At 53.4% G+C, this 26293-nt stretch overlaps 11 protein-coding genes across 11 annotated transcripts; 4 read left to right on the forward strand and 7 right to left on the reverse strand.

Moving 5' to 3' along the window:
- Window positions 1–242: 242 nt before the first annotated feature.
- Window positions 243–977, forward strand: AYO20_04283 (hypothetical protein; the record flags this gene model as incomplete). Its single annotated transcript, XM_022642581.1, has 1 exon — window positions 243–977. One exon carries the CDS (start codon window positions 243–245, stop codon window positions 975–977), a length of 735 nt encoding a protein of 244 aa, XP_022501399.1.
- A 23-nt stretch (window positions 978–1000) lies between these two features.
- Window positions 1001–1959, reverse strand: AYO20_04284 (hypothetical protein; the record flags this gene model as incomplete). Its single annotated transcript, XM_022642582.1, has 2 exons — window positions 1001–1722; window positions 1764–1959. The coding sequence occupies 2 exons, from the start codon at window positions 1957–1959 to the stop codon at window positions 1001–1003; spliced, it is 918 nt and encodes a 305-aa protein (XP_022501400.1).
- A 1108-nt stretch (window positions 1960–3067) lies between these two features.
- AYO20_04285 (hypothetical protein) lies at window positions 3068–4527 on the reverse strand (the record flags this gene model as incomplete). Its single annotated transcript, XM_022642583.1, has 3 exons — window positions 3068–4015; window positions 4068–4264; window positions 4326–4527. The coding sequence occupies 3 exons, from the start codon at window positions 4525–4527 to the stop codon at window positions 3068–3070; spliced, it is 1347 nt and encodes a 448-aa protein (XP_022501401.1).
- A 597-nt stretch (window positions 4528–5124) lies between these two features.
- AYO20_04286 (hypothetical protein) lies at window positions 5125–6798 on the forward strand (the record flags this gene model as incomplete). The annotated part of the gene is made up of 1 exon (XM_022642584.1): window positions 5125–6798. The coding sequence occupies one exon, from the start codon at window positions 5125–5127 to the stop codon at window positions 6796–6798; it is 1674 nt and encodes a 557-aa protein (XP_022501402.1).
- A 2783-nt stretch (window positions 6799–9581) lies between these two features.
- AYO20_04287 (hypothetical protein) lies at window positions 9582–10061 on the reverse strand (the record flags this gene model as incomplete). Its single annotated transcript, XM_022642585.1, has 1 exon — window positions 9582–10061. The coding sequence occupies one exon, from the start codon at window positions 10059–10061 to the stop codon at window positions 9582–9584; it is 480 nt and encodes a 159-aa protein (XP_022501403.1).
- Window positions 10062–10085: 24 nt separating this feature from the next.
- On the reverse strand, window positions 10086–10484 carry AYO20_04288 (hypothetical protein; the record flags this gene model as incomplete). Its single annotated transcript, XM_022642586.1, has 1 exon — window positions 10086–10484. The coding sequence occupies one exon, from the start codon at window positions 10482–10484 to the stop codon at window positions 10086–10088; it is 399 nt and encodes a 132-aa protein (XP_022501404.1).
- A 593-nt stretch (window positions 10485–11077) lies between these two features.
- On the reverse strand, window positions 11078–12787 carry AYO20_04289 (hypothetical protein; the record flags this gene model as incomplete). The annotated part of the gene is made up of 5 exons (XM_022642587.1): window positions 11078–11813; window positions 11886–12065; window positions 12131–12160; window positions 12219–12497; window positions 12552–12787. The coding sequence occupies 5 exons, from the start codon at window positions 12785–12787 to the stop codon at window positions 11078–11080; spliced, it is 1461 nt and encodes a 486-aa protein (XP_022501405.1).
- Window positions 12788–14321: 1534 nt separating this feature from the next.
- Window positions 14322–16345, reverse strand: AYO20_04290 (hypothetical protein; the record flags this gene model as incomplete). The annotated part of the gene is made up of 5 exons (XM_022642588.1): window positions 14322–14685; window positions 14780–15215; window positions 15271–15390; window positions 15457–16013; window positions 16083–16345. 5 exons carry the CDS (start codon window positions 16343–16345, stop codon window positions 14322–14324), a joined length of 1740 nt encoding a protein of 579 aa, XP_022501406.1.
- A 1289-nt stretch (window positions 16346–17634) lies between these two features.
- On the reverse strand, window positions 17635–19398 carry AYO20_04291 (hypothetical protein; the record flags this gene model as incomplete). Its single annotated transcript, XM_022642589.1, has 2 exons — window positions 17635–18851; window positions 18909–19398. The coding sequence occupies 2 exons, from the start codon at window positions 19396–19398 to the stop codon at window positions 17635–17637; spliced, it is 1707 nt and encodes a 568-aa protein (XP_022501407.1).
- A 1716-nt stretch (window positions 19399–21114) lies between these two features.
- On the forward strand, window positions 21115–22872 carry AYO20_04292 (hypothetical protein; the record flags this gene model as incomplete). Its single annotated transcript, XM_022642590.1, has 1 exon — window positions 21115–22872. The coding sequence occupies one exon, from the start codon at window positions 21115–21117 to the stop codon at window positions 22870–22872; it is 1758 nt and encodes a 585-aa protein (XP_022501408.1).
- Window positions 22873–23224: 352 nt separating this feature from the next.
- AYO20_04293 (hypothetical protein) lies at window positions 23225–25993 on the forward strand (the record flags this gene model as incomplete). The annotated part of the gene is made up of 1 exon (XM_022642591.1): window positions 23225–25993. The coding sequence occupies one exon, from the start codon at window positions 23225–23227 to the stop codon at window positions 25991–25993; it is 2769 nt and encodes a 922-aa protein (XP_022501409.1).
- Window positions 25994–26293: the final 300 nt, after the last annotated feature.

A 26293-nucleotide genomic window follows, 5' to 3' on the forward strand; every position in this document is an offset into this window, starting at 1 on the left:
CAACTTCAGCCTTGGTATGTCCATCGCCCCGGGTACGTCATGCGAGGCTGCCTTATGCATTGAATATCGGGAGTTTATGCTGAACTGAACTTCACCTTTGTTTCTACCCTCCCTCCAAGCCTAGTCGATGAATGGAAAGAAGAGAGTTCTCTGTGATCTACCTATAACACCACGATGTCTGCTCAAAAGACTTTCATTCCACTAGGTAAACTCAGTCCCAACCCTGAGTTTGCGGGAGAAACATGCTGATCCACGCCCCTCTTGTATTTACAGAAAATAACCCAGAAGTCATGACCAGGCTGGCCCATCGACTTGGACTATCTTCAGCATTCTCGTTCCACGACGCCTACAGCCTGACTGACCCCGACTTGGTGGCATTTTTACCTCGACCAGCCAGTGCTCTCTTGTTCACCTACCCAACCTCAGCAACCGCCGAAGCCTACTACAACAAGTCTAATGAGGCCGAAGCTGGCTACGATGGCTCAGGGCCCGGAGAACCCGTCATGTTTTACCGCCAAACAATCCACCACGCCTGTGGCCTCATTGGTCTCCTCCATTGCACCACCAACGGGACCGCAGCCGACTTCATCCAGGAAGGGAGTGACCTCGACAAATTGATCAAAGACACAACTCCCCTCAAGCCCGCCGAGCGAGCTCAGTTCCTCCACGACTCAGAAATGCTAGAGATTGCTCACGCCGCAGCTGCCCAGTCGGGAGATAGCACCGCGCCACCACTAGGAGAAGATCCTGGTCATGCTTTCATTGCATTCGTCAAGGGAAAGGACGGACATCTGTGGGAGTTGGAAGGCAGAAGAAAAGGGCCGGTCGATCTGGGCGTACTTGAGGAAGATGAAGATGTCCTGAGCGACAAAGCGCTCAGCTTGGGGCCATTCCCATTCCTCAAACGTGAAGAGGAGGCAGGCAGCGGCGATTTCAGATTCAGCTGTACCGTGCTTGCTCCAAGTCTTGATGACTGATGAGAACGCACACTTGGCATAGATCACTGCGCCAGGAGGAATTCCGGACTCTTCAAGTCGACCCAGCCTAGATTCGGCTCGCTTTGCTTCCAGCCTAGTCGTTCTTGCACAATCTTCGAGTATGTTTTGACTTCGTCGATTGAATACGACAGAAATGATACCTCTTCCTGCCGATGCACGCCGGTGCATGAGAACATGGCATAGACCGTTCTGCTCTCTTTGGCGCCCTCTTTTGCTGTCCCCAACGGCTTCTCATACGCTCCACCTCCGTGATAGAGACTTCCCAGCATAATGAATGCTTCTCCCATGCGCATCTCTGCGTCAACAACTCCACGGGTACCATCGGCCCCGAAATCGGGCATATCGTCGCCCCACAGATGGCTGCCAGGAACAACCCTTGTGGCACCATTGGCCTTGGTGGTATCGCACCCTGGAACAAACAGGCCTAATAGCATGTCGCGTCCCTTCGTGTATTTGTCGGCATGACTATGGCGAGCATGATGATTCTTGTCATCGCGGTGGAGATTTTGCGCAGGAGTGCCAGGAGGGATATCAAATGCAATTGCGATAGACAGAAGCGGGTGGCTCGTCGTCGTAACGGGCTTGTTACCGTAGTAATGGGTCGTCTCAAGTGCCAGAAAATGTTCGCACAAATCTTGGTAGAGTGGATCGGCAAAGAACTGCTCCCTTACAGTTGCGCTTTTCCCGACGAGCCTGGTCACCGTTCTTGTTTTGCCTTGAAGCGCTTGAAGCCAGTCAGTATAATGGCAGAGTGGAAAGTTTCACACAAGTGAGAGAACTTGCCGCCAACTTTCACCCCGTTGGCTTGCTGATCAAGCCACGGGTGGACCTCCGAGTCCGCTTTCTCAAGCGTAGCTTCATCGGTAAAGTCCTTGACTATCACACAGCCATCTGCTTCCAATGCTTCAATGAACAGAGACAATGGAGCCGATCGCGATAGCTTTCTGATTCCACGGCTCATGTGACCCTCACGCTTGTGGCTGTCCCATGCTACTCGCCGTGCGTGCTGAAGGATTGACGCCATCAGCAGAGTACTTTCTGTTCTTCAAGACTGGTGCCGAACGAGAAGACGAGAGGCTGCAACTATAACAAGGCAACAAGGACCGGAGGACAGAACTTCACGGCCAAGATATAGAGGGATGCCTGGCGTTTTCGCCAAATCGTTTCTCCAGAAACTTACCACAGTGAGATCCGTCATGATGTAGTACCAGACTCCGTGGCACCAGGTGGCGTTTGACAGATGGGTTCAAAGTAAGCTAATCCCTCTCTGCGAGGATATGTTGACCACACGCTTCGAAAGATTTCCCGCATTGACAGAATGTATCGCGCCACCAAGAATCCCGAAAGGCCTGGGTCTTCCTTTATGCAGCAGGCTGACGACGACTTATTATCATAAAGGATCAAGGTGGACTCCTCCGTGCCCTTGGCAATGCAGAGCAGGAGCAGAAGAGGGCCATATCTGACAGCCCGTGCGGGACCAACGGTATAATCTCCTGAGTTTAATGATCAATCTGGGCATAAATGCGTGCATCCGTTCGTAACGCCTTGTACCATTCGCGTTGGTGTCTTGGCTTCATGGCCCATCCGGATATGTCGGCTAATTGCCGTCTTTGATAGGGTTGCTTGAGAAGGCGGCTAGACTGTCGTGCTGATCTCCGCCGCCGTCTGAACAATCACATAGCTTCCTCAGAGTAGGGAGCCTACCAAGAGTTATGGCATCGGCTTTTCAACTTTGGGTCTTCTCTTGATGGTGTGCGCCGACAGGCTTGGCTCTTCACACGTTGCAGTAGAACCAGCTGCCGATTGTGCTCCATGACGCATCCCGCTCGGCATGTAGAAGCTTCAACAAACAGGCAAAGAGGGTCGAAGATGTTGCGTTCGAGCATTGCATGTCAAGACGGCTCTGGACCATAGGACAAAGATCAGTACGAGGTGGCTCTGTAATGACTTAGATTCGAGGCCCAATGTATTCTGAGATGTGCCCCCGAACGCAGGCTTCGCAGGCTTCTCAGCCTTGAGAGTTTCGTAACATCGAGGGCTGACATGTCTCATCTCGGTGGAGGTTGAGATCAGGTTGCTAGACCGAAGACCTTCCCAGCGACTGGATCCCACTCAGAACCCCATCGCCGTTGACTCTCCCTCACAGCTCCATCCTTTAGTGTCGTAAGTTGTTGTGATTTGGGATCAAACAAGTCCTGGAGAATATCTGCCAGTTCTTCTGAGCTGCCGAAGCCTTTGCCATTGACATTCTCCGTCACTAGCTCCGACCACGCAGCAAAGCTGCTCCAGCCCGCCACAGGAAGTCCCGCGCCAAACATGTCGACCACCTTCATGGGCAGGTCAACCCCGCTGCTGCTGGTATGCAGGGACACACCGAGATCCGCAGATCCCAATAGAAGAGCGTAGTCTTCGAAGCTAAGCCAGTCGGTATAGATGCTCACCATTTCCAGAACTTGTGCGGACCGCAACTCCCGAATTTTGTCGAGATAACGTTGCTGTTGAGGTCCTTTCCCGGTGATAACAACGACAAGTTCTGGGAGGTGTGGATGGGAAGAGGTGGCGCTGGCAGAGTAGGCACAGAGAGCATCCAGGAGAAGACCGAAGTCTTCGTCAGCAGTCCATGAGGTTGAAGAGACGATCAACCTTGCCTTTGCGTCTACAATTGCATTGAAATGTTCTCGGATGAGTGGGTAACGCTGCAAGAAGGCTATCCGTTTGGGAGCTGTCAAAGGCTGATACAAGTCTGCTGGTCGGTCATGCAAAGTCAAGATGGGAGCAGTGATTTTGTAATCCGATTTCAAAACTCGAGCCATGGCGTCCGTGACGGAAAAGTTTGCAGTCGCAACCTTCGCCAGGCCGGTTTCGTACAATTTGGAGATGGCAACCAGAGGGTGATCGGCGCCGAGCTTTAGAGCTAGGATGGAATACCCAAAATTATGCCAGTCGACGACGAGCCGAGTCCGCCGAAAGAAACACACAGCAGTCACAACCAGTAAAGTAGGGATAGAGGGCGGATTCTACAAACGATTCATTAGCACCAGTCAGCAACAATGAGGAGGAAAGGTATACCTGCACAAGCATCCATTTAGAAGGAGCAGTGGCGTAGCTTAAAGTGTTCCAAAGCGTCCAAGTCTGCAGAAGGACTTTCAGTGGGCCAAATAGAAGAAACAGGAGCTTGTTGCCAGTTTGAAGCCACCGAGGAGCAGGTGTTAACGGGATCACTGTGACCGCCGGATGCGCAACCAGCTCGGGTAATGGATCAGTCTCTGGACACACTCTATTAGACTGGTGCCCAAACTGGCTGTCTCGAGCAGTTATACTCCTCACCTCTGTAACCAACAAGTTGAACACGGCCACCGTGGGTTGCGATACTCAAAGCATGATATTGCATCCGGGGACTGCGGCCCAGATCGCCCAGCACCACAACTTGGACCGAACATTGTTGATCCGCAGTATGTCCTGGGGAGGGGAGCAGGAGTAGCAGAACGGTAAAAATGGTGGAGATAGCCACCAATACTGTCAATAGCATCCTCTTGGGAAGGTGTCGCTGCTTCTTGCGATGCTTGTCTTGCAGAGAATCACCGAAGAGGTGAAAGAAGAATGACGTCGACCAGTCAGATTGTCCAGGGTGGTCAGATAGATGGAAGCGGTTTAGACTCGAGGTTGGTAGGGGCGGGAAGAGGCTCGAAGAGTCCCAAAAAAGGGGAAGGGAAGCCAATCATGGATACGAGCGAAGTTGCATGCCGAGATGCGCGAGATGCAGAGGTGCAGCGGGATGGGGATACGCCTCTCGTGGCCTCTCCACCACCCTTCAGAGTTTGTTACCCCTTGAAATATGTTGCTGCTACTATTGCTACTGCTGCCCACTGACATCGTTGGCCAGGGGCAGCAGACTAGACGAGAAATGTATAGCGAGCTATCCTTGTAATCTCTTTCCCCAGACCATTCTTCTCTCAACCCCCGCCTGCGCCTACAGTCGCGTCAACAATCCCTTGCTGCCTTGTGAACACAGCAACGTTGGTGGCACCATCTTCGTCGAGCCTTTTTTGGGAGCGGCCACAACGAGGGCGGATGTTCACCAAACACCAAAGTGTCCTCCCAACCTTCAGGACCATCTGAGAGGACCATGAGCGCCACCTTCACCCTGCCTGTTGCTGCCACCGATAACTGCAAGCATGGGCATCCTCATGGTCCTTCCCACTCTCACTCCCACTCCCACTCTCCTCTACATTCAAACCCGAGCTTGAATGCACGCTCCCATCAACGAAGTCGAACGGGCAGCCGCCTCACGGCCCCCTTCCCCTTGACACGAATCCCCTCTGACTCCATCGCAGAGCAGAATGAAGCTGCCATGAGCGTCAACCGGTTGCCCCCTGTGAACACCCATTTTTACGAGCATCGACAGGTCAGCCCTGCCCCGTCCCAAGATTCCACGGGTTCGCAGTTTCTGCCAAAGAGAAGGGATACAGAAAAGATTGCCTATTCATCACCTGGCGCAACCAGGCGGCCGATTTTTCAAAGAAATTTCTCCAAACCCACCCAGTTCCTCCTCCACTCGACTGAAAGCTACTCATTACTACATGGGATACTGGAGGACGACGAGTCCCGGCGAATATTCTATTTCATGATATTGAACCTCTGCTTTATGTTGGTCCAGTCCACATATGGCGTTCTGACGGGATCCCTGGGCTTGATTAGTGACAGTATCCACATGTTCTTCGACTGTGTGGCCTTGCTGGTCGGGGTGTGCGCTGCTGTCATGAGCAAGTGGCCTCCCAGTCTCAAATTTCCGTACGGGTACGGAAAGATTGATACCCTTGCAGGGCTAGGCAATGGTATTTTCTTGATGCTAATAAGTATCGAGATCGTCTATGAGGCGATTGAACGGCTATTCTCTGGTGCTGATGTCAGTCGAACTGCGGAGCTTCTTGTGGTCAGCACGATCGGTTTGTTTGTGAATCTGGTGGGCATTTTTGCTTTTCATGGTGCTCACGATCATGGGCATGGGCATGGGCACGGACACGGGCACGATCATGGAAGTCATAGCCATAGCCATGGCCACGGTCATCATGATCATGACCACGATCATGATGATAAACATGATCATAGCCACCATGAAATTGTCGGAGCTCCTATGATCGCCTCCGCTTCACCGATGAAAGGCAAACAAGGGGCAGCGAGTGACCACCACCATGGTGGAGAAAACATGCAAGGCATTTATCTCCACATCATGGCCGATGCACTCGGCTCTCTGGCAGTTGTGGGATCGACCCTTCTAGTCCGCTGGACCGGCTGGAGCGGGTTTGATCCCCTCGCATCATGTATCATTGCCGTTCTCATCTTTGCGTCCACCATCCCGCTTGTCACCACAACGACAAAAACCCTCCTGTTGTCACTAAACTCTGACATTGAATACAACCTTCGAGACATCCTCAGTGGTGTGGCCGAAATCCGCGGTGTGGTAGGTTACACGGTGCCGAAATTCTGGCTCGAAGACATCAAGAAAGAGCCCGGTCATCACCATCACCATGGTCATTCCCATACACACGACGACCATTCACATTCGCATTCTCACTCACATAAAGACAGTGATGGGAAGAAGTGTGACGGCGAAAACTCCGATCCCACGGTCTTGGGTGTTATCCACATCATTGCCTCACAGCATGCAGATTTAGAGGATGTCAGAGAGCGGGTTTCGATGTATCTACGGCAGAGGAAAATGGATGTCGTTGTTCAGGTGGAGAGAGATGGGGAACAACGGTGTTGGTGCGGCGGAGGCCAGAAGAGTCCTAATGCATGACTCTTGGGGCCTCTTGCGAAGCTTTGACGTGTTTAATGAGAACAGTCCATGGGCAACAGTTAGTGGTCAAGCCGGGAAATGCAGGGTCACAACTAGCTTTACATTGGACAGCACAGCGACCGATACTAACACTCCCGCCGGCCGGTAGACCAACGTGGTCTGCGTATACGAAATTCTGAATAACTATTGAAAATCCACCCATAAAATCCCTGTCTTTTTTTCTGCGGCAAACCATGACTTCTGAACATACCGGCATTGGACATGTGCGAGGCTGAAATGCAGGAAGTGTGAACGCGTAGTTTCTCCATCTGGCTCACGTGTCGCTCACGTGTCACTCACCTGTACCTCCTCGCCTCGTACTCCCTGCCCCCTTCCTCGCACCCTATACCACCTCATTTCTCTCCCTCAGAGATGAAAGAACACCAGATTCAGTGCGCTTTCAATGGCCTCAGTCACGTTATGCAGCTGCCCTGATCGACGATTCCAGTGTCTACTCTGCCACTATCCCTTGAGGGATGCTGGTAAGTCGAGGAACTTTGGCCTCAAGGACAGATCTAACACCTACAGCTGTATCAAAGTGGCCACCACCCAGGCCGCTTATTTGTCCGATATGCTACCAACAAGAGCGTCGCCAAAAAGTCCCGCTTCATTCTGACTGTGTCAATACAGTCAGAGATCACCTTACATCGCTCCAAGATGCCAATGGGACACCGTCTTTCGACGACCTACTCATATCTCTCGTTGCTGCCAGACCGTTGACACCGCCCTCGATTGATCAGTCGAGCCATATGACCGAAGCCTTTCGGAAATGGTATCCTTTCCCTTTTTTCGAGAAACTTCCGTCTGAAGTCATTGACGAGATCTGCTCCTACCTTGGTCATTTTGCAGAATATATCGCCTTATACCATGCTACGTCGGTGGCTGCAATTCACAAGATGTACTCTCCGCCTCGCTGGGTCAGCTTTCAAGTCAAGCCTGGGACGACGCTATATATGTCATTCAGCAGATTCGGGGGTCGTGATTATCTAACGGGCTTGGATGTTATTGACCGTGTGCCTAGCCAGAGTCAAGTGCTTCAGCTTCAAGATACGCTGATTATCTGCAGGGACCACTTCGGCATCCGTGGTCTCTACTGTAGTAGTCAGCAGATTCACCATCACGAAGCAGGCATATTTTTCCATACGGTCCCGCTCCGAAAGGTCGGCACTCAAACTGTGAAGCTTTCTGCATTTTCTGATGTGAGTATGCAGGCTTGCCCTTCAAGTCTCCACTAATAATAACAGGGCCTTTTTCTCCGGAATATCATCGATGCCGAATCTCCCACTGTCATCGAATGGAATGTATTACCGTCCCCAAATCAAGGGACTGCCTTTCAATTTTCAATGCCCTTGTTGGAAAGCAGTTCTCTTCGTCGATATGAGTTTCACGATCTCAGGAACATTTCCGGTATTTCTACGGCCGTTTACCATTCAAGGACGGTTGGCATTTTCTGCCACCAACGAAATCTTCCTCGGCATGCCTACCAGACATTCACGGCCACAGTGGGGGCACTTTTTCCAAGCTCGATGTTGAATTTTCTCTATTTTCCTTTACATTTTCAGGAGACTATACGCACTATCGGTGTCCGTTGGATCGATTGGCCTCGATTCCCTCTGACCCACCCAGTCATCCAGGTATACCTCCAACTCTTGCTACCAGGAAATCACTAAAATAGCCTCTAGATCGCAACGACATTTGATAGGGCATATTCCCTCGGGCCACAGCCGCAACAGGAGAATCTTTTCTTATACGAAGCCTTACACGCGGATAACAATGGCTCGATCTGTGGCTTATTCCATTCCTCGGTCTATAACCCCACTTCTGCCTTCGCCGAGATTGGAATATTCTCATCAACTTGTTGTGACCGACGGCTCGGTTGGAACACTTCCCCCGGTCTACCTGTTCCCCGCCCTATCTGGGGCCCTCCGAACGGAGACTGGTGTCTCAGTAAGGCCACCCTGGGGGCAAACATAATGCTTGAAGTTTGCATAGTCGACGTGGGCGATGCATGCCTCGGAGCTCTGCTTACGTACTCGGACGGCAGCCGTGAAGCGCTAGGTCAGTTTCGTTTTGATCGACACACGACTGAGCAGATGGAGATGCAGAGTTGTTCATTTCTCAATATTGAATTTGAAAGATCACACTACGTCGTGATTCGCGGCCCCTCAAGACCCTGCGGCACAAAGGAGGAGGCCCAGGGGTGGTGTAGGTTTCCTACGAAAGGGAAGATCGCATGGTGGTCTGGCCCAAATGGTAACGAAATTCGTATTTTAGGTGACGACCCTTGAACCGGATCCAGTGCGTGGGCCTGTGTACTGTATTGGTTCGAGAAAAGGCTGAGTTTTACTACAAGCGATGTGTAGATATCAGAGAGAGCAAGAAGGGATCGACTCAGCGGTTGTGTGCGTATAGCACAAGGTTGGATAGGACGAATGCCTCGTGAAGGCCTAGCCGTAGGCCATGCATGATCGAAAGGTTCGAGCTAAACGAGGGTAGAATTATTGCATGAATTCTCTGTCTTCTCTTGTCTGAACTGTCCGATTGAACCATGAACGAGTCGATGATGATAAGCTGCGCGTCATGGATGAATGAATGCGTGTATGACCGAGGGCGAATGTGACACCACGACCGTCGAAATACTCTGTGCAGAGGTCTCAGCCCTCGCTGCCCTGTCCTCCGCAGCCAATCACGTCTCATGTTGCCACTCTTCTTCCGTGTGCCCCCAGCACAGTACGGAATTCAAACTACTGCACATCTTTGACATATGTCCAGAGCCGCTTCTCCCAGGAGTAGAAGATGTCGTCCCCATCGCGCTTGCCCACACCAAACGGTCCCATTGCCTTCCATCCATCTGCCGTCTGGTAGATCAAAGCCTTCGGATTTGCGGGGGTTCGCCTCGCCGTGACTTCGGTGAAGTCATCCATGTTCAACGATGAAGTGCTCAAGGTGCTGCCTGCCTGAGTTCGTGGGTCGGGGCAAGTCTCGACGCGTGGAAGGAGAGGGTTGCTGGATAGGACCGGCGCGGTGGTATGAGGAAACTGCGTCGGGACTTCTGCAGGATCGACCAATGTCAGGACCGAATTAGGCTTACTTGGAATGCTCGAATTGGGGGCTTCTGCTGGGATAAGAGGGGGAAATCCTTTCATTCGGTCGAAGCATTTCCGGAGCCTGTACCCTTCGCTCGAGTTTGCGTCGATATAATGCTCGTGGAACAAATGAGACATGTCTTCTGCATATCGATGGTACTCCTAGGCCTTCCCTGACGTCTTTGTTGTCGTGAATGCGTAAATCATGGGCTGCCATGGGTGGCTAATGATAGCTCTCTTGCACGCGTCCAAAGCCTGGCTTTCGCATTCCATGATTGCACTAGGAGTCGAGCCGCCCTTTGCTTCGTGCCAGCAAAGCACGATGATCTCGTTTCCAGTGGACAAGTAGCGGACACTGCGATCGATGCGCCGACGATCCCCTGGGGCTGGTCTCATTTCGGCGTCGCAGATGAAATACTCTTCCTTGAAGACATGCTTTGAAAAGAGATGCTGCCAGAATGAGAGGGCTTCGGCATCCTGCGCCCCAGGTGCGTGTGCAGCCTGATACAGGGCGAGGAGAGTCGGTATGTACCGGTTCTCGGAATCGAGGAGCAGTGACATGTTGGTTCTGTGTTCGGAATGGATCATGTCCAAATGTCCCAGGGCGAGGGTTTCAAAAGGGAAGAGAAGCGGGGAGGTCCTCTCGAGAACAGGACGGAAGGCTCCTCGAAACGCCAGGGTAGCCACCATGCTGGTCGAAGGCGTCAGGTGCACCGCGACGCCTTACATTGCCGACACGACTGTTGCCCCGGGACCCCCTGAGCCTCTTGTACGCACAGCATCGCAAGGAAAAGAAAAGAAGAACATTTGATCCAACAAGAGAGCACCTGTATATTACACACGTCGTGCGCCAAATGCTTGGACATTAAGCTTACTCGTCCACCATGGACAAGTAGTTACACACGCTGGCTGCCCAGCTAGCATATCATCCGCACCTCCACACACATATCCCCCATTCGTGAGCAAAGAGCGAGAAAAAAGCCCGATCCCGGTTCGATCCATGAAAAGCGCCTGACATTACCTTGGACTTACAGGGTTGTAAAAAGTGCGGGATGTGGTCGAAGACTTTGACAAGGCTTAGATGACCAGCCTTGCCTTTTCCCTTCTGTTCCCACTTCTCCTTACCTCTCTCCTCCTTTCCCTTGGTGGCTACTTTACACCTGATTGCCCTGCGAACTCAGCTCCGCGGGCGGTTTCGGCTCGACGCCTGCTTGCGAACTGCCCACCGCGGTGGTCGATGTGACCTGGCTGCGCGTGTCACTGGCCGACAACCCCATGCTTTCACGACGAGGCGAGATATGCCGGACGTCATCCCCCGCGACCTCGGCGGGCGCCTCTTTGTATTGCCCTTGATGACCGTAACTGCCTCCTGAGGGGTAAAAGGGGGGCGGTGGTGATTGGCTCTGCGGGTACCCCATCGGCGGATATCCTGGGCCGACGGCCTGGATGCCGTACGGATGGCCATAGGCGTCGTGGACCTGCATCATCTGCGGCGGCTGGGCCTGCGGCACTGTGTACCCGAATGCCGGGCTGAATCCGTGCGTGGGCGAGCCATACGGCGGCTGCTGCTGCTGTTGCTGCATCATGTTTGGACTTCCCATTGACGTTGCCACCGACATGTGTTTAGGATTCTCTTGTGCCGCCACATAAGCCCCGGACTCGGGGCGAATTGGTCCGCCAGCTGCGGTGTTGGCGGCTTCGAGTTTCCGCATCTTTGCCCGTCGGCGATGGCGGACGGCGAGGCAAGCCCAGAGGAAGCCGATGATGAGAAGACCAGCCACACCAACGCCCACCCCAATCCCGATTTTGGCGCCCGTGCTGAGATGGGTGTGATCTTCTTCCTCTTCGCCTTCTTCGTCGTCCGCGCAGGGAAGGCCCAGGGCCCACACTCTGGCAAGTAGAGTTAGCTTCAATACGGCCATGTCGGGTTCTTGAAAAGGAAAGCAACGAGGCTGGGCTTACTGATTCACAATGACATTCACAGTCGGGGTCGTCGTTGCCGATTCTGCGACTAGAGAAGCTGATACCATCGAGGTTATGGATGCCAGCACATCCGAACCGGGCGAGATTGTCGTGGTGAGAGTGCTCACACAGGGGAGGTTACCAATAATGCTCTGGCCGTATGTGGTGAAGCCAATCGGACTGGTAAATTCGGTCAGTTCATACCAAGCGATGAATAAATAGAAGGGCAAAAGCCTGAGACTCACCAGCAGACCGGGTCGATGTCAACCATATCACTGCGGTCAGAAATCAGATCACATCTTTGCACCCTGGAGCTCTGGAGAGTGATGATACCTTGGACAAATGGTGAGAGGAGCGTTGCTCAGCATTGAGACAATCCCCGTGGGAGTCGGACTGGGAGTTGTGCCTGTCCAGGATGTGGTAGATTCATGTCCGTCGTCTTCATCGTTCGACTCCGTGGCCGACGGAGAAGAACTTGTGTCTTCTGGCTCAACATGTGTAAAGTTCAACGAAGGGCAGCATTCTGGCCGGTCATCGGAACAGCCCACGAGTGGGACTTCGACCGTGCCGCCGTCAGGGAATCTCAGGAGGGTAAATCGAGCGACATTGCATCTGGTCAAATGAGATCAATACCGGCAGTCCAATTACTCGGATATGTCAACATACGTTCCGATGAGCAGGGCCTGGCCTGTATATGGTACAGTCTGGATGGCCAGAACGCTGGTCGGGGTTGAATCAGAGGAGGAAGTTGTGGTTGTTGCATCATAACTGCTCTCTGAAGGGTAGATGGTTGTAGTGTACGCATAGCCGTTTGTGTCGGTAGTGTAGACTACTGATTGCGCAAGAGCCACGAGGGGCAAGGCAAGCAGGCATAAGGAAGAAGCCGTCCCCAACCACATCATTGCTGTCGACGGTGTTCGATGCTGGGATCAGTAACTCCAAGCTAGAGGGCAACGCCCTGTCCTACGTGAAGGAACTTCAAGAAAGTGAGGGATACCGAGATGAAAAGAGGAACATGCGGCCCTACGGCGGCTGTGTTCGATATACTTACTCTTCATCCCAAGACACTTCCCACTTTCACAGCCGGATCCAAGCAGACCCTTGCGCTGAACTCGGACCGCTGTGGAGGGGGGGGGGGGGGGTTGCCAGCATCCAAGACCAACGCCCGGGATCAGGCTTTTGTGCAACTGGCTGTCTGGCACGGAGACGAAGTTGAGGCCTCCTGCGGATTCTTCCTTTTGCGTTGTCACTGCTGGACAGTTAGGCGACGACAAGCAAGCCCAGGTACGAGTAGTTTTGAGGCTTGACTCCAGTGGTTGGACTGTATTGGCCAGGGTTTGTGGACCCCAAGTCTGGACCCCAACTGATACGAGGCTCAACACGAAACCTTTTCCAACCAAGCAGGTCAGGCAGGTCGATTTGGGCTGGCCACTTCGCCTGATTGGGCATGTGACGAAATCATGTGTCGAGGCTAGTCTCCCACCTTGACTGGATGTGAGTTTTTTTTTGCATGATGTGGCCAAACTCGGGTACCATTAGGAAACAAGTGTCTGAGGAAGACAAAGAAGAGGTGTCTCAATGCTGGGAGATGGCGTCTAGAGTGATCGGGGGTGGAGAGAGCCGCCGAAGCACGACATGATTTCACAGTGCCCGGGCTTCTCTGGACATGGATCGGGCTGCCTCACCGAGACATTTTGGTCAAATGGCTGGGCCAGTCCCTGTCACCATCGTCGGATCAAGAAATAGTAAAGCGTCTTCAAGCTCAAAGGCGGAGGAAAGAAGACTTCAGCTGCCGAGACTCTTGGCGCCTTGGCTTCTTGGCGCCGATCCCGCATTGGAGAGACTCCGCCAGACACTCTTCGTCTCTCCACAGTCTGACTCGTCCTCCGTTTTCACATTCATGCAGGAGAGGGCTTCCACACCCATTTTTCCCTGTGAGCGGACGGAATAACCTTCGCTAACGAGGGCGGACGCCAAGACAGCCGAGAATGAGGCGAGGCAAGGAGCATGTGATCGACTGACTCCAGACCGGCCGTTCTTTCGCCACGGTACAATCCTCTGGGCATCAGCTCATGGAGGACAAGCCCCTCCCAATATTCTTTTGGCCGATTGGTCACTTCGGAAGGACAGGATCAGCGGAGGGAGAGGTCTAGAAAGTTGAGATCCGGAAGCATTCGAGGGAGCCGATTGACAAGTGTAACTCCCTCTCTCTTTTCCGGTTCTAGCTGTCTGATCTCTGGCTGGATATTTGCTGGCTTTGTATCAGACGAGGCTGACCCTGAAAAATGAGAACTGGTCTACAACACTACAGATGGCCCGAGAGATCTCTATTCCCTGTGAGCAGAGCTACCGCATGAGTGGAACCAGTGGTGGTTTCATCCATTGATGGTTCGCGGTTAACCGACACTTTTGTGGTAAGGCTCGTTAGTCCACGAATCATTCGGTGGCCTGAAGCCCCCCCGTCCTTTTTCCCTCTACGAAAACGACCGGAGGTGTAAAGTGCCGTTTTCCATGAAGGAAATAAGATATCACGCTGAGCAAGATCACTCCTGCCCACACTGCCGGCGCCCAATTCGCCGTGCTCGTGTCCACCGGCAAGGTCGACGGGAAACAGCAGAAGACAATGGCAAAGCCGCAATACAGGAAAGCGAACATGTTGATGGCCAGCCCATAGCGTCCCAGACTCCATCGTGCCGCTGGCAGCGTCTCTCCGCGTATCCGCTTGAGACAGACACACCCGATTGAAACCATATATGTGCTGAGCAGAGCCAGCAGGGTGAGAGAGATGATGATGTTGAACCTGGCCGGTATTCGTTAGCTTCGCCTGGTATCTCTGAGGAAATAATGACAGAGTCTCTCCACCATCCGAGGTCGTGAGAAGAGAGGCTACTTACGCAGTGGTGGAGCCGATGTTGATGACGCACAGCACCGCGGACCAGAAAGAGGTCGCGTATACTGCGTTGAACGGAATGTTTCGCTTGCGTTCAATCTTGCTGAGCCACTGTGAGAATGGAAATCCGCGGTCTCGTGAGAACGCAAAGACCTCGCGGCTGGTCGTCGCCAGCGCAGTGATGTCGCCACTGAAGATGAGCACCAGCAGCAGAATGCACAGCACATAGGCCACGGCATTCGAGCCCGTGTTGAGGAAGAGTTGTAGGTAAGGTGTCTCGGCGTTGATCGCCTCGTCAAGTGGTCCGATGCAGAACAGCATCGTAATCAACGTTATGATTCCCATGAAGAGGTTCAACAAGTAACTCCACCACATTGATCGTGGAACGTTCAGCGAGGCATCGGCGACCTCCTCTGAGATATGGCATGCGCTGTCTGACCCTACAGGAGGTTATCAGGGTTGAACGAAGGTTCATTTCATAGAGGACATGCTTACCCAAGTTACAGTATAAGATGGCGACTTGCGAAACAAGACATGCGGTCCCAACGTTTCCCCAACCCCCATTGTCGGCAAAGGTCGCGAACACATCTTTGGCGCTGTTCTTGGGACACATGACTATTCAACGAAAGGGGACCAGTCAGTCGTGAAAGTCCCATACTCAGTCGAAGGCTCCTGACTTACCCCAAAGAGGGATAATTGTGACCAGAAACCCAAGGATATGGCCCACCAAGCTGATGGTCTCGATCAGTGGTAGCGTCGTCGCACCCCAGGTGTTGAAGAAGATGGTGACAACCAACAGGGCGATACTGATGAGGGTGGATTGCCAGTTTGGAAACACAAAATCAGTGTCCGAGATGTCGATCAGGACCTCGATCAGGGTACTGCAGACAAACACCCCCGAGGCACAACTGGCGAGCCAGCCGAGGGTTGACATCCAGCCTGCCGAGTAGCTGAGGAATTTCTGGTAGCGACTGGGAGCGAATTCCGACACCCAGTGATACTGCCCGCCGCTGGTCGGGGCCATGGACTCCATTTCCGCGAGACTCGCCACGACCGTCGAATAGCAGAGGATGGTTCCTATAAATGTCCAGAAGAGGCCAGCAAACCCACCATTGACCAAGCCCAAGGCGAGAGAGCCCAAGACGAATTCCCATGTGGCCATGTATCTGAGACATCGAGGGCTGATGTTAGCCCCACGGTTGTTCTGGACGGATAGAGGACCGTTCATCTGGGCGCAACTGCGCCTCTGGAGACATTTCCAGATGTACTTTTGACCAAGATTGAAGAGAGGGCTCGACTCAACTCACATCGATATGAATCCGAGTGTGGAAATGAGAGAAAAATTCCGCTTGAATTCCTGGCGCTTGCCGAGTCTGAACATGTCCCTGATATCCTGAGCGGTGTCACCCGAAAGTCCATGCTGGCTCTCCTGTACGCTGTTGTCGGAGGGCGATTCTTCGTCTGAGCCTAAGACGAATTTCGAGGCTTGTCTCTTCTCGTCAGAGGAAGCCCTGCCACCTCCACCTTCGCCATGGCGGCAAAAAGACCCTACCCCATCACGAGCGCTCATTTTGAGCAGTTGGGATCGGGCCCGTCCTTATCGTGTTTAGATATCTCAAAAAGGACAAAGAGGGGCGAATCAAACATGCATATCAATCACTAAGTCTAGCTAAGACAAAAGTACCAGACACTCCAGCTTCTCACTCATCGTCGAATATCCATGGATTCGAAGGAATGGTTAAGAAAGGAAGACAAAAGAGCAGAGACCGTATCAATCTGGCATTAGCCCTGCGGCCTCTGTGGGATGGGAGAATAGCCACGGTCCAGATCGTGGAGTTCTTTCATGGAGAGCGTTGCACACGCCAATGCCTTGACGGAAGCGCTTGACAAGATCTTGACAAATCGGCCATCATCCAAGGCAGTGAAGATCCCCTTGCGGGCCCCTCATGGAGTCGTCGAGTGATGCGCCAGTAATGTGCTCAAAGTACGTTCCAGGGTTACAAGATACGGCATGCATGTGGCGGGGGATTTGTCGTGGCCCCCCTTATGGACATGAGAGGAAGGTCGAAGTCGTCCGGCCACAAGGTGTAACAGGTAAGTTATCGATAATGCTGCATCGGATTCGGCGTGGTGAACCTCTCCGGGACAAGCGCAACGTCGTGGGATCGGACCATGGCCACAAAGATTGGCTTGTTAGCGTCGAGTCGAGGGTGGGCAAAAGGTTCAATCTTCGATTTATGTCGACCCCTGGCTAGGAGGATGTATTGCTTATCGGCAGTGAATGGTACCCAATGACCGTGTGCGGGATGAAAAGTCCATCCTGAACAAGTTGTCCGTAGATTGAAAGACTCTTCGGACACTAGTCAATACACTCAATAACGCGTTAATGAGTTCATCTGCCGTGGAAACAATTCCTGAAAAATAGCAAAGACCCTTGAAAGACGATAGAAAGAAACAGGTGCAGATTATATGGTCGTTAAATTCGGCTTCTACCTCAAAAACAAAAATCGCAAAGAAGTTATTTACCCCTCCTGCTCACGACACATTCTCAGATGGTATCTGTACACATACAATTGTCCAACCACCTGCCCAGTCAATGTTTGAAGTGTCGAGTCTTCGTTCTCATCAATTCAGCGCGCGCGCAGCAAAACATGAAAGGGCGGCCTTCTCTTACACATGTCCCCCTAACATGTGAGAGAGAAAAACCTGGGACTTCCCAACAACGCCTTGCATTTGATCAAATATGGGGGGAGGGGGAGAGGTGCAAAAATTCTTTCCAAGACGGCTGGGCTGGCTGACAGCTTGGCTGTCCCTTGTAGATATAAATTATAGTTGATTGGCCGCGCTTTTTTTTCTTCTTCACAAGCCTGCTGCAATCTTGCCGGCAGCCTCGTCCGCGACACTCTCTTCGTACCAGGCCTTGATGCGGGCAGCCTTTTCGGGGCTTCGGACCTTGACGTCCATCTCGAAGGGGAGAGGGCCGCCGATCAAGTTGGGGGTGAAAGCATTCGAATCGGGCCACTTGGGTTGTCCGTTGGCATCCATGTAGGGCTTGAGTTCGAAGCAGCCGACGATGCTGCCGCAAGCGACGAGCAACTCAGCCTCGGTGATTTCAATACCAGGGCACATGCGGCGACCCATTCCGAAACCGTGGTGGCCCATGAGTCTGGGATGTTCCGTAAGAGGCTCCTTGTACGTGGGGTATTCCTTCTCGAGCCATCGCTCGGGCTTGTAGGTCTCTGCGTCAGGGTAGAGCTCGGGGTTGCGGGCGAGAGCGAGGTCGACGGCGTGGATAACAGCGCCCTTGGGGAGGTAGTATCCGTTCCATTCATCATCCTCCTCGAGAAGACGGGGCACACCCAATGGGACTGGTGGTCGCCATCTAACGCACTCCTTGATAGCAGCACGGAGGATAGGTAGGTTGGGAGCATCCGAGACCTCGATGACACGGTCGCCAATGACTTCGTCGTATTCCTTGCGGACCTTTTCTTGCCATTCCGGGTGGAGAACCATGGCGAGGAAGAAGCAGTAGAGAGGACCACCGATGGTGAAGATGGCGACAGTCACCAACATACCAACGGCGTAGGCAGCCTCATGGTCGTCGAAACCAAAAGATCGGCTGCCGCTCTCGGCTTCCTTGCGTTCAAAGTAGGTGCGTGCGTAACTGATGGGAGCAATGCCCTGGTCCATTTCCAAGCGGACCTGCTTCATCAGACCCTTCCAGAGCTTCTCTTCCTTCTCACGTCGTTCGCGGACACGTCTAATCGAGGGGTTCAACCATTCAGGGAGACTGCCCAGGAAAGGCAGAAGATTGGTGATGGGACCCGAGGGGGAAATCTGAGGGATGAATTCACCAGCGTTCTTGCAGTGCGCAGCAGCAGAGGCCGGGCTACCGTAACCGAGACGAGCACTGATGCGACCGCAGAATCGATCGGTCAAAGCGAAGTGGTCCTTGGGGTCAATGAGGAGCTTGTACATGAACCGCTTGGCCTCGTGGCTGACATAGCCGTAGTACTTCTGGTTGAAGCCCTGGGTCAAGACGGTGTGGGCGAACTTGCGCTGGTTGCGCCAGTGGTCTGCGTTTCCATTAGTATTTAAACTCTTTTAACTTGTTCAACGAAGCCCAAACTCACCGTCATGAGCCAAGAGAGGCAGATACTGTCCCTGGGAGTCACTGCCCGGAACAGCAGGCACCATGGGACGAGAAGAGTAAATTCTGGCTTTCTTGCAGAGCAAGTCGTAGGCGATCTGCGCGTCACCGACCCAGATGTGCATCTCACCGCAGATGGTGGAGCGGAAGATCCCGTTGTATTCATCACAAAACTTCTTCATCGCAAACCACGGGGCCATTGGGTCGACATCGTGGACGCGTCCGATATATGGGATGGTGCTCATGGGGCCAGGGATGAGCTTGAGACCTGGGGGAGGACGATCTCTCATGGCATATTTGATGATCTGAATGGCGGTAACCAGGACGAAAATGCCAGTACCAATGAACCACTTGTAGGTCCCAATGGCATTGACAGCTTGTTGGGATTGGAAAAGAACGTCGGAGGTCTCGTTGGCATTGAGGTAGCTGGAGATCTGGGTCATGATGACCGACGGCGAGATGGAGGCCGCCATTGTGAGGCAAAAGCAAAAAAAAGGAACTGCCCTTGCAACTGACAATTGCAAGAGAAGCAGAAACCAAACGAAGGGAAGTGATGAATAGATATGGAAGGGGACAACAAAAGGGGATGGATCCTTTGGGGGGGTGTGGGCGTCAAGGAGTCGGTAATATATTAGGGCCAGCCATAAGGCAATGCAGGCTTGGGCTGGGCCACCATCATGCAATTATTCAGAAGCACCAACGTGGATGATGTGATAGGCGCATCAGGAGGGCGCAGCTTACGATCAGGACTGCAGGACTGGACTGGGGGGGCAAGCGTGGGCGCACAAGAAAGTCAGACCTTTTCTCCGTGGCTAACAGGTTTGTGTTTCTCTGCTGCTCAGGACTCAGGAGGCGGGCATTCAGGTGGCCTCAGCCGCTCCATCATCAGCGTTGAAAATTGGACGACAACGATACATTAGCCCACGTTAGGCACGACTAGCGGCTGTCAATCATAACACGGTCATGCCGAAAAGAGATCAAGGGTGGATCTTGGCAGCTCCAATTTTGGAACATGAGCGGTACAGCCACGGGGGATCCACTGTGTTCCCCTGATACTGGTACTGTACAGCCCCTGAGGCCACTTTGCTAAGATTGGCATGTCCGTAGTGGCGCTAGGTCGGTATTAGGTCTAGCGTCTCCGGCTCAGGCTGGACATGTCCCCTTTGAGGTGGTGGTCACATGACCGCTGACTTGACCCAATACCATCTCAATACCAGCTCGATACCAGATTGATGTTGTTTAATCTTCCGCCGCTACACAACGCCACCAATAACACACGTCAACTTTTGAAACATCGTAAAACCTTGGATGCGAACATGCGGTCCAACGATCCCCTCTATCTCGTGTCTCCAAGGAGGAGCCAGAATGTCATCATCACCAGACAACGGCTTCAAAGCAGGCCACAGTATATGACCACTTCATTCTCTAACAAAGCCTTGGGAATCTTGTACCGAAAGCAGTATGCTGACAGGAGGAACGATGGATTTAGACTCGCTCACTTACTCTCTCGAGTTTGATTCCAGGAGGATCAAATTGGACCAGTCTCTCCACCACAACAATTGAGTCCCTCCAGCTCCACAAGCACCGGAGCCCCAGACCTTCGCGGTCTCGTTTCTTTGAACTTGCCGAGCTACCACATGTGGTAGTACCTAGGCGGTATCTAGGCGAGGATCGAGAACCTACTTTTACCATACTTCCTGACTACCCCCTGCCCCCAGAATAATGACTTCCTCGGAAATCGGGAACCGGGTCGGTTCTTGATAACTCGCAGTAATCCAGGCCAGCCTCGTCTTTTGCCAAGCGAACCACGTGCAAGGCTGAGTCATCTTGGCACCTGTCCCCCAAGCCAATGTTGGTTTGTACATACCGTGGGCCTTTAGCGGGTTTGGTCTTTGCATCACTCCTTTGCGAATGTCTTGCACTCCTTGATAACTCTGTCTCTAGGGATAAAATATGCGTGATCGCTGAATCCGGGCAGTTGAGGCAAGGGATTTCAACTTCATGCGAGTCGCCTGCAGGTCGGGGGGTTTTTCGCCAAGCTGACACTGGCCTCCTGGACTCGTCTCGACACAATCTTTTGCACCTACAATCCGGCAAGCCAGTCAGCCTGAGCCACTTCGTCGCTTCTCACTTGCTGCAAGGCCTTCACCGCTCAGCTCTCTCCAGCCAATCCCATGGTATCATCTTCCATGGAAACTCTCAGAGACGGTCTGGAGTCTGTGACTCTTCCCTACTGGCCAACTTGCAGAAACGCGCTGACCTGGTCGTCCGAGGATCTGGCTGTCGCGGCAGGTGAGCTGGTGCATATCCTAACCCCTCGCGATGCCTCCAAATCTCTGGGTGACCCCGGGCACAAGCAGTGGCACACGTTCACTCTCCGCGTCAATCACTTTCAGCAGTCAGAGTGGCCTTCTCAAGAACTGGCCACCATCACCCAGTTTTCCATTGGGGAGGAACTATCCGAGTCTACAGTTGTGTCACTTTCTTGGTCCCCAGCCGGTTTGGGTATCTACCGAAGAAGCGCCCTAGCTATTTTGACCTCGAATCTCATTCTATCGCTCTGGGAGTCTAACGGCAGACTTGGGGTTTGGCAGCGAACGGCAATTGTCAACCAGTATCTTCCCATTCCATCCAGCGGTGATGACACCGGCAGTTCCAGACGAAAACAACGAGTGCGTGCCTTCCACTGGCTGCCTGCACTCTCGCTTCCTGCGGGATCCAGGTGGGGCTCTCAGTTCCTAGCTGTGGCCGATGATGATTTCACAGTCTCGTTCTTTCATCTGTGGAAGACGAATGGTGCTGTATATGGACACTGGTCATACAAACTTCTTGCACAATACAAATTTCCCGGTTTCCAGCACTTGACTGCAAGTGCAATGAAGAAGCTCGGTTTGCGAACGATCCTAGCCCAAACCTCACCAATCTCAAAGTTGGAGACAAGTGAATGGGAGTTTGAAGGCGAAGCAAGTAAGCATTCCGGGACGGCAGCCCTGGATGTCAAGGTAAGTTTTGGCCAGTGCAGTGAGGCGAAATATCTGTCGCTACAAGTCAAGTGGATGGGTGCAGGTAATGGGAAAACCGAACCCACGATGGTGCTTACAGTGACGCCCGCGCAGTCGGCGTCCGGCATTTTGTCCTCAGAGACACCCACGCAAGGCCAATTTGAATCTGCGATACAGAAATCTCGTTCCGATTTCGATCGCAAATTCGGCCTTGATGGAAGGATCCGAGTCCATTGCTGGGGCACTGTGTTCTCTCCAGACCGCACGATTGCAGCGGCATGCATCTCGCTACATCCTTCAGACATGATCGAGTACGGCGCCCCCTCAAGTCAACGCACTACAGTTGTGTTCACCCTCGTACAGGAGCCAACGGTCTCCGATCACCTCCCCGAGAGTCCATCCGAGGCGCAAAAACGCATTCTTGAGCAAATCATGGAGTCATCCCTAGATTTGGTGAAAACGGACCTCGATAAACACATTGTGCGGACCGCTGCTGCCTTGATTAAACTGCAATTTAAAGATTCCTCGTCTCTTACATGCTGGGCAGATGATTTGCTCAAACTACTTCCCCCAAGAGCCTTTCCTCAAGATTCCAATGGCCCTGATCAGCGACAGCTTTATAATGACGCTGGCGACACCGCAGGCGCTGGATCTGGAGGTGAAGAAAGCGTTCTAGCCGATGAAGTTTGCGACCTCTGTGGCGAGATCATCCCGTTCTCAGCAGACCCGAGTCGAGCAAGATGCAATCGAGGCCATCAATTCAGCCGGTGCAGTCTTTCCTTCGTTGCTATCCAAGAGCCCGGCATTTCCATGTTTTGTTCTAAATGCGGTAGGCAATTCCTCGATCCCGGCAAGCTGGAATGCGTCGGTGGTCCGAGCTTGAGTCAAGCGCTGTTTGATTACTTCGATGTCTGCCCGTATTGCCAGGGCAAGTTCCGAGGCTGAGGCTGGAATGCGGCTCGATGAAGCCATTCTGTGTCACCATCTGAGATTGGAGCTGCGAACAGGTTTGCGCGTGCACGCCCGTCATCGCGTTGGCAGAAAGCGTTTTTTTTTTCGACTGTTCTCTTCTTTGTTCTCTCCGAAGAAGTCAAATTATCCAGACTTGACCGGATTCTGCAAAACTTCATCGCCAGTCTTTCTGGGAACAGAACTTGCCGCAAACGGCAAAATCTTCTTTCAACATGAACGCTCACCGCAAACATCTACCTAGGATGGAGGCGCTTAAAACAACCTTCAGCGATGAAGCTGAATTCGAACTCCTTGTTATCTCTCTGGTGGTGGGCATTCTGTACCCATGGTCTTCAATCCCTCAAGCCCGATACGAGTCTTTGCCCGCCAACAAGTCATTATCCATCGAGCGACTCCCAAACCTCACAAAGAGGGACCAAAAGCCAGTGTCGCCAAAAGGATCAACGAAATGACATCTGGTGACATGCCCCAATCCTCATCTCCAGCTTCTGGCTGGCGGGTAGGGGTTTCTCGCTTGATGCGACAGTCCCAGGATCCGCCACACCCGCCTCCGCCTCCCAAAGAAGTCAGCCGGTGGTCCAAAACAACCACGGAATCAGAGATATCTGACGCCTTTCCGGAACCGCCCTCCTCACTGCCAGACAAGAGACGGAGTTTTCTCAAGAGGAAGTCAAAGTTGAAGAGGCAATCAAAGGATACTGCAAACTCGAGTCCAACGGACCCGTTTTACGATCCTGTGACCAGGCAGCTTCAACCGTTTGGGGATGTCCCTCCCATCATTGCCACCGCTGGCGACGGGCAACCGAGAACGATGTCTACCTCGGACTCGGATGCCTCGTCTGAGCTCGACCAGACCAGCCCAGTTATCCACAGAGCAAGCAGCGTCCGTGTGAGCAAGCCGCATATCGTGCTACACAGCAACAGCTCCGGCGGTTCGGTGCCCAGGTTGTATGCTCCTCATTCGACCCCGACATCGACGCATGATGGGCCGTCCACGGCAAAAACATCGCAGACCTTGGGCGAAGACCTCAAACATCTCTCCAACTTGACCGATGTCGAGAAGAGCGAGGAACCTGTCGTCCCAGGCGGTCCAGGCGATGCTCTCAAGGCGCTTGAAGGTCGAGAAGAGCAGCAACAGAAAGAGGGCGACATCACCGCGCTCCCTCGGGTGCCTGCCGAAGTCAGCACCGAGTGCGGCGATACGATGAAAGAAACCATCCTCGAGTGGCCAGACACTCCGAGTCGGATTGAAGCACTCGACACCTTGCCCACACCTTTTGGCGGGTTTGGCTCTGTACGAGTGCCTCGGACATCCAACGCAACTTACTCAACAAGTGGAAGCACGAATACCACCTATGTTTCTCCTCCCTCTATCATCACAGACGGTCTCCGCGCGAATCCTCCCTCCGAGAATGACAAGAAACTCTCCCGTGCCATCTCAGCACCGGTGCGCAACCCAGCGCGTCGGGTGATGATCCGGCCCACGGATCTGATCATTAACAAAGGGGTCCACGACCATAAATTGTACCGTGAGAACATTGTCAGCACCCCGTACCCGGCAAGACACAGCAGCATCGGAGAGATTGACCAGATTGCTGCTCCCGGTGCACGGGCAACGGGAAACAAGACGCCCAAAATAAAGCGTTCGAGGCCACTCTCTCACCACACAGAAAAGTCGGCAGAACAAGACGGTGAGGGCGAGGGCGAGGGCGAGACCAAGACCACGAACCATGACGACGACACTACTGGTCAGGATATCCAGGACGACGACGAGAAACGAGACATGGCCCCCGGGATTCCCTTCTCCACAAAGCCCACACCCCTCTCACCAACCCCTGCGCCCCTGACAGCCAAATCCGACCGGTTCCCTTCGCCGTCGGCCCCGGAAATCCTCTTCCTGGACCTTCGCTTGGCCCGTCACCCGTCCGCCCGGATTACAGTGGAGATTGAGGTGACGGACAAGGCGACCTTTGATGACGAGCAGCTATTCACGATGGTGCGGCACAGCTACGTGACGAAGCTAATGGGCCGAGGGAGATGGTGGTTCTGCGCCCGGAGCTTGGAGGCTGCCAGCACGGGTATTGCTCAGTGTTTTGATCCAAACGTGCCATTCTGGTACGGCCAACCGCAGCATCTCCGAACCAGCGGCAGTGCCACAGAATTTGACGGCGCCGATTTCGTGCGGCATCTCCTCAACCCGCGCGTTGGGCGCCGGCGGAAGACGTGGCTGCTCTGGCTCCGCAACCTCCAAAGCGTCGATGCACATGGCAACGACAATAGCAAGGACCACAACGGCATCGACAATGCCAATGTTGCGAGTCCAGCACGTCGCACCCGCGGCCGTGGCCGTAGATCCCACTTAGCCCAGCATGATGGCTACGCGCAGGGATACGGTCATAGCCCACAGCAGGGAGACGGCAGTGCAACGAGTCCGGTCTTTTCGTTTATGCATTCGCGCACCAACAGCGACGGCATCAGTAACAACAATGAGGCCTCGTCCGCAATACAAGCCAACAGTCTCAATAACATGGCCAGAGCAGGTGCAGGTTTGGGGTCAGGCGGAGGACTCGTCGGGAAACAACCCTCAGTGTCTCTCCCCCGAATGCCCTTCCAGCCGTCCGCCATGTCGTCGTTCCACCGAACGAAATCCCTCGCGGCCCATGCTTCGGCAACTACCATGCCCCTATCCTCCTCCCCGTCGACCATCTCTTCACCATACACCGCGAATCCTTACGCATCATACCTATTCCACCTTCAACAGCACCAACCACCACTGCTGCCGGTACAAAACCAAGGTCCCCCCACGATTCACCTCCACCACACCTTCTCGCTCCCCTCCATGGCCATCTTCACGTTCGTGCTCCTCATGCTCTCAGTCCTCACGACCACGTTCTGGATCCTGTTTGGCTATCCCGGCCGCAGCGCCGCCGCAGGGAACGGCACCACGACGGTCGCGGGCAACGAGTACGCGCTGAGTTGGCGGCGCGACGCCCAGGCCCGCGTCGGGGTCGGGCTAGTCATGGGCGTGGTGGTCCTCTTGCTCGGGGCAGGCTGCGAGGTGGCGTGGGTCTGGACGAGTTGGGTTCTTGTCTAGAGGAGGTAGCTAGCCAGATCCAGTACCAGGGAAGGAGATTATCAGACGAGAAACGGGTGAGCGAAGAACTCGAGATCTCGGGCAAGGACCTAAGAAAAGAAGGAGAAGCAGGGAGAGAGGGTAGAGCCGATACAGCCACAGAAGGTAGTAGAGAGGGGCGAGGTCGTTGGCTCTTTCAATAAATGTACTCGGCTACTCGGTACTTCACACACTACACACGAGTAGGTACGAGGTACCGAGTACACTTCATTACATACAGACAGCGAGTGTACCGAGTACTTGTACCTAGGTAGCGAGTAG

Source organism: Fonsecaea nubica (assembly GCF_001646965.1).
Source record: "Fonsecaea nubica strain CBS 269.64 chromosome Unknown Scaff22, whole genome shotgun sequence".
In the NCBI taxonomy this organism is placed as follows: domain Eukaryota; kingdom Fungi; phylum Ascomycota; class Eurotiomycetes; order Chaetothyriales; family Herpotrichiellaceae; genus Fonsecaea; species Fonsecaea nubica.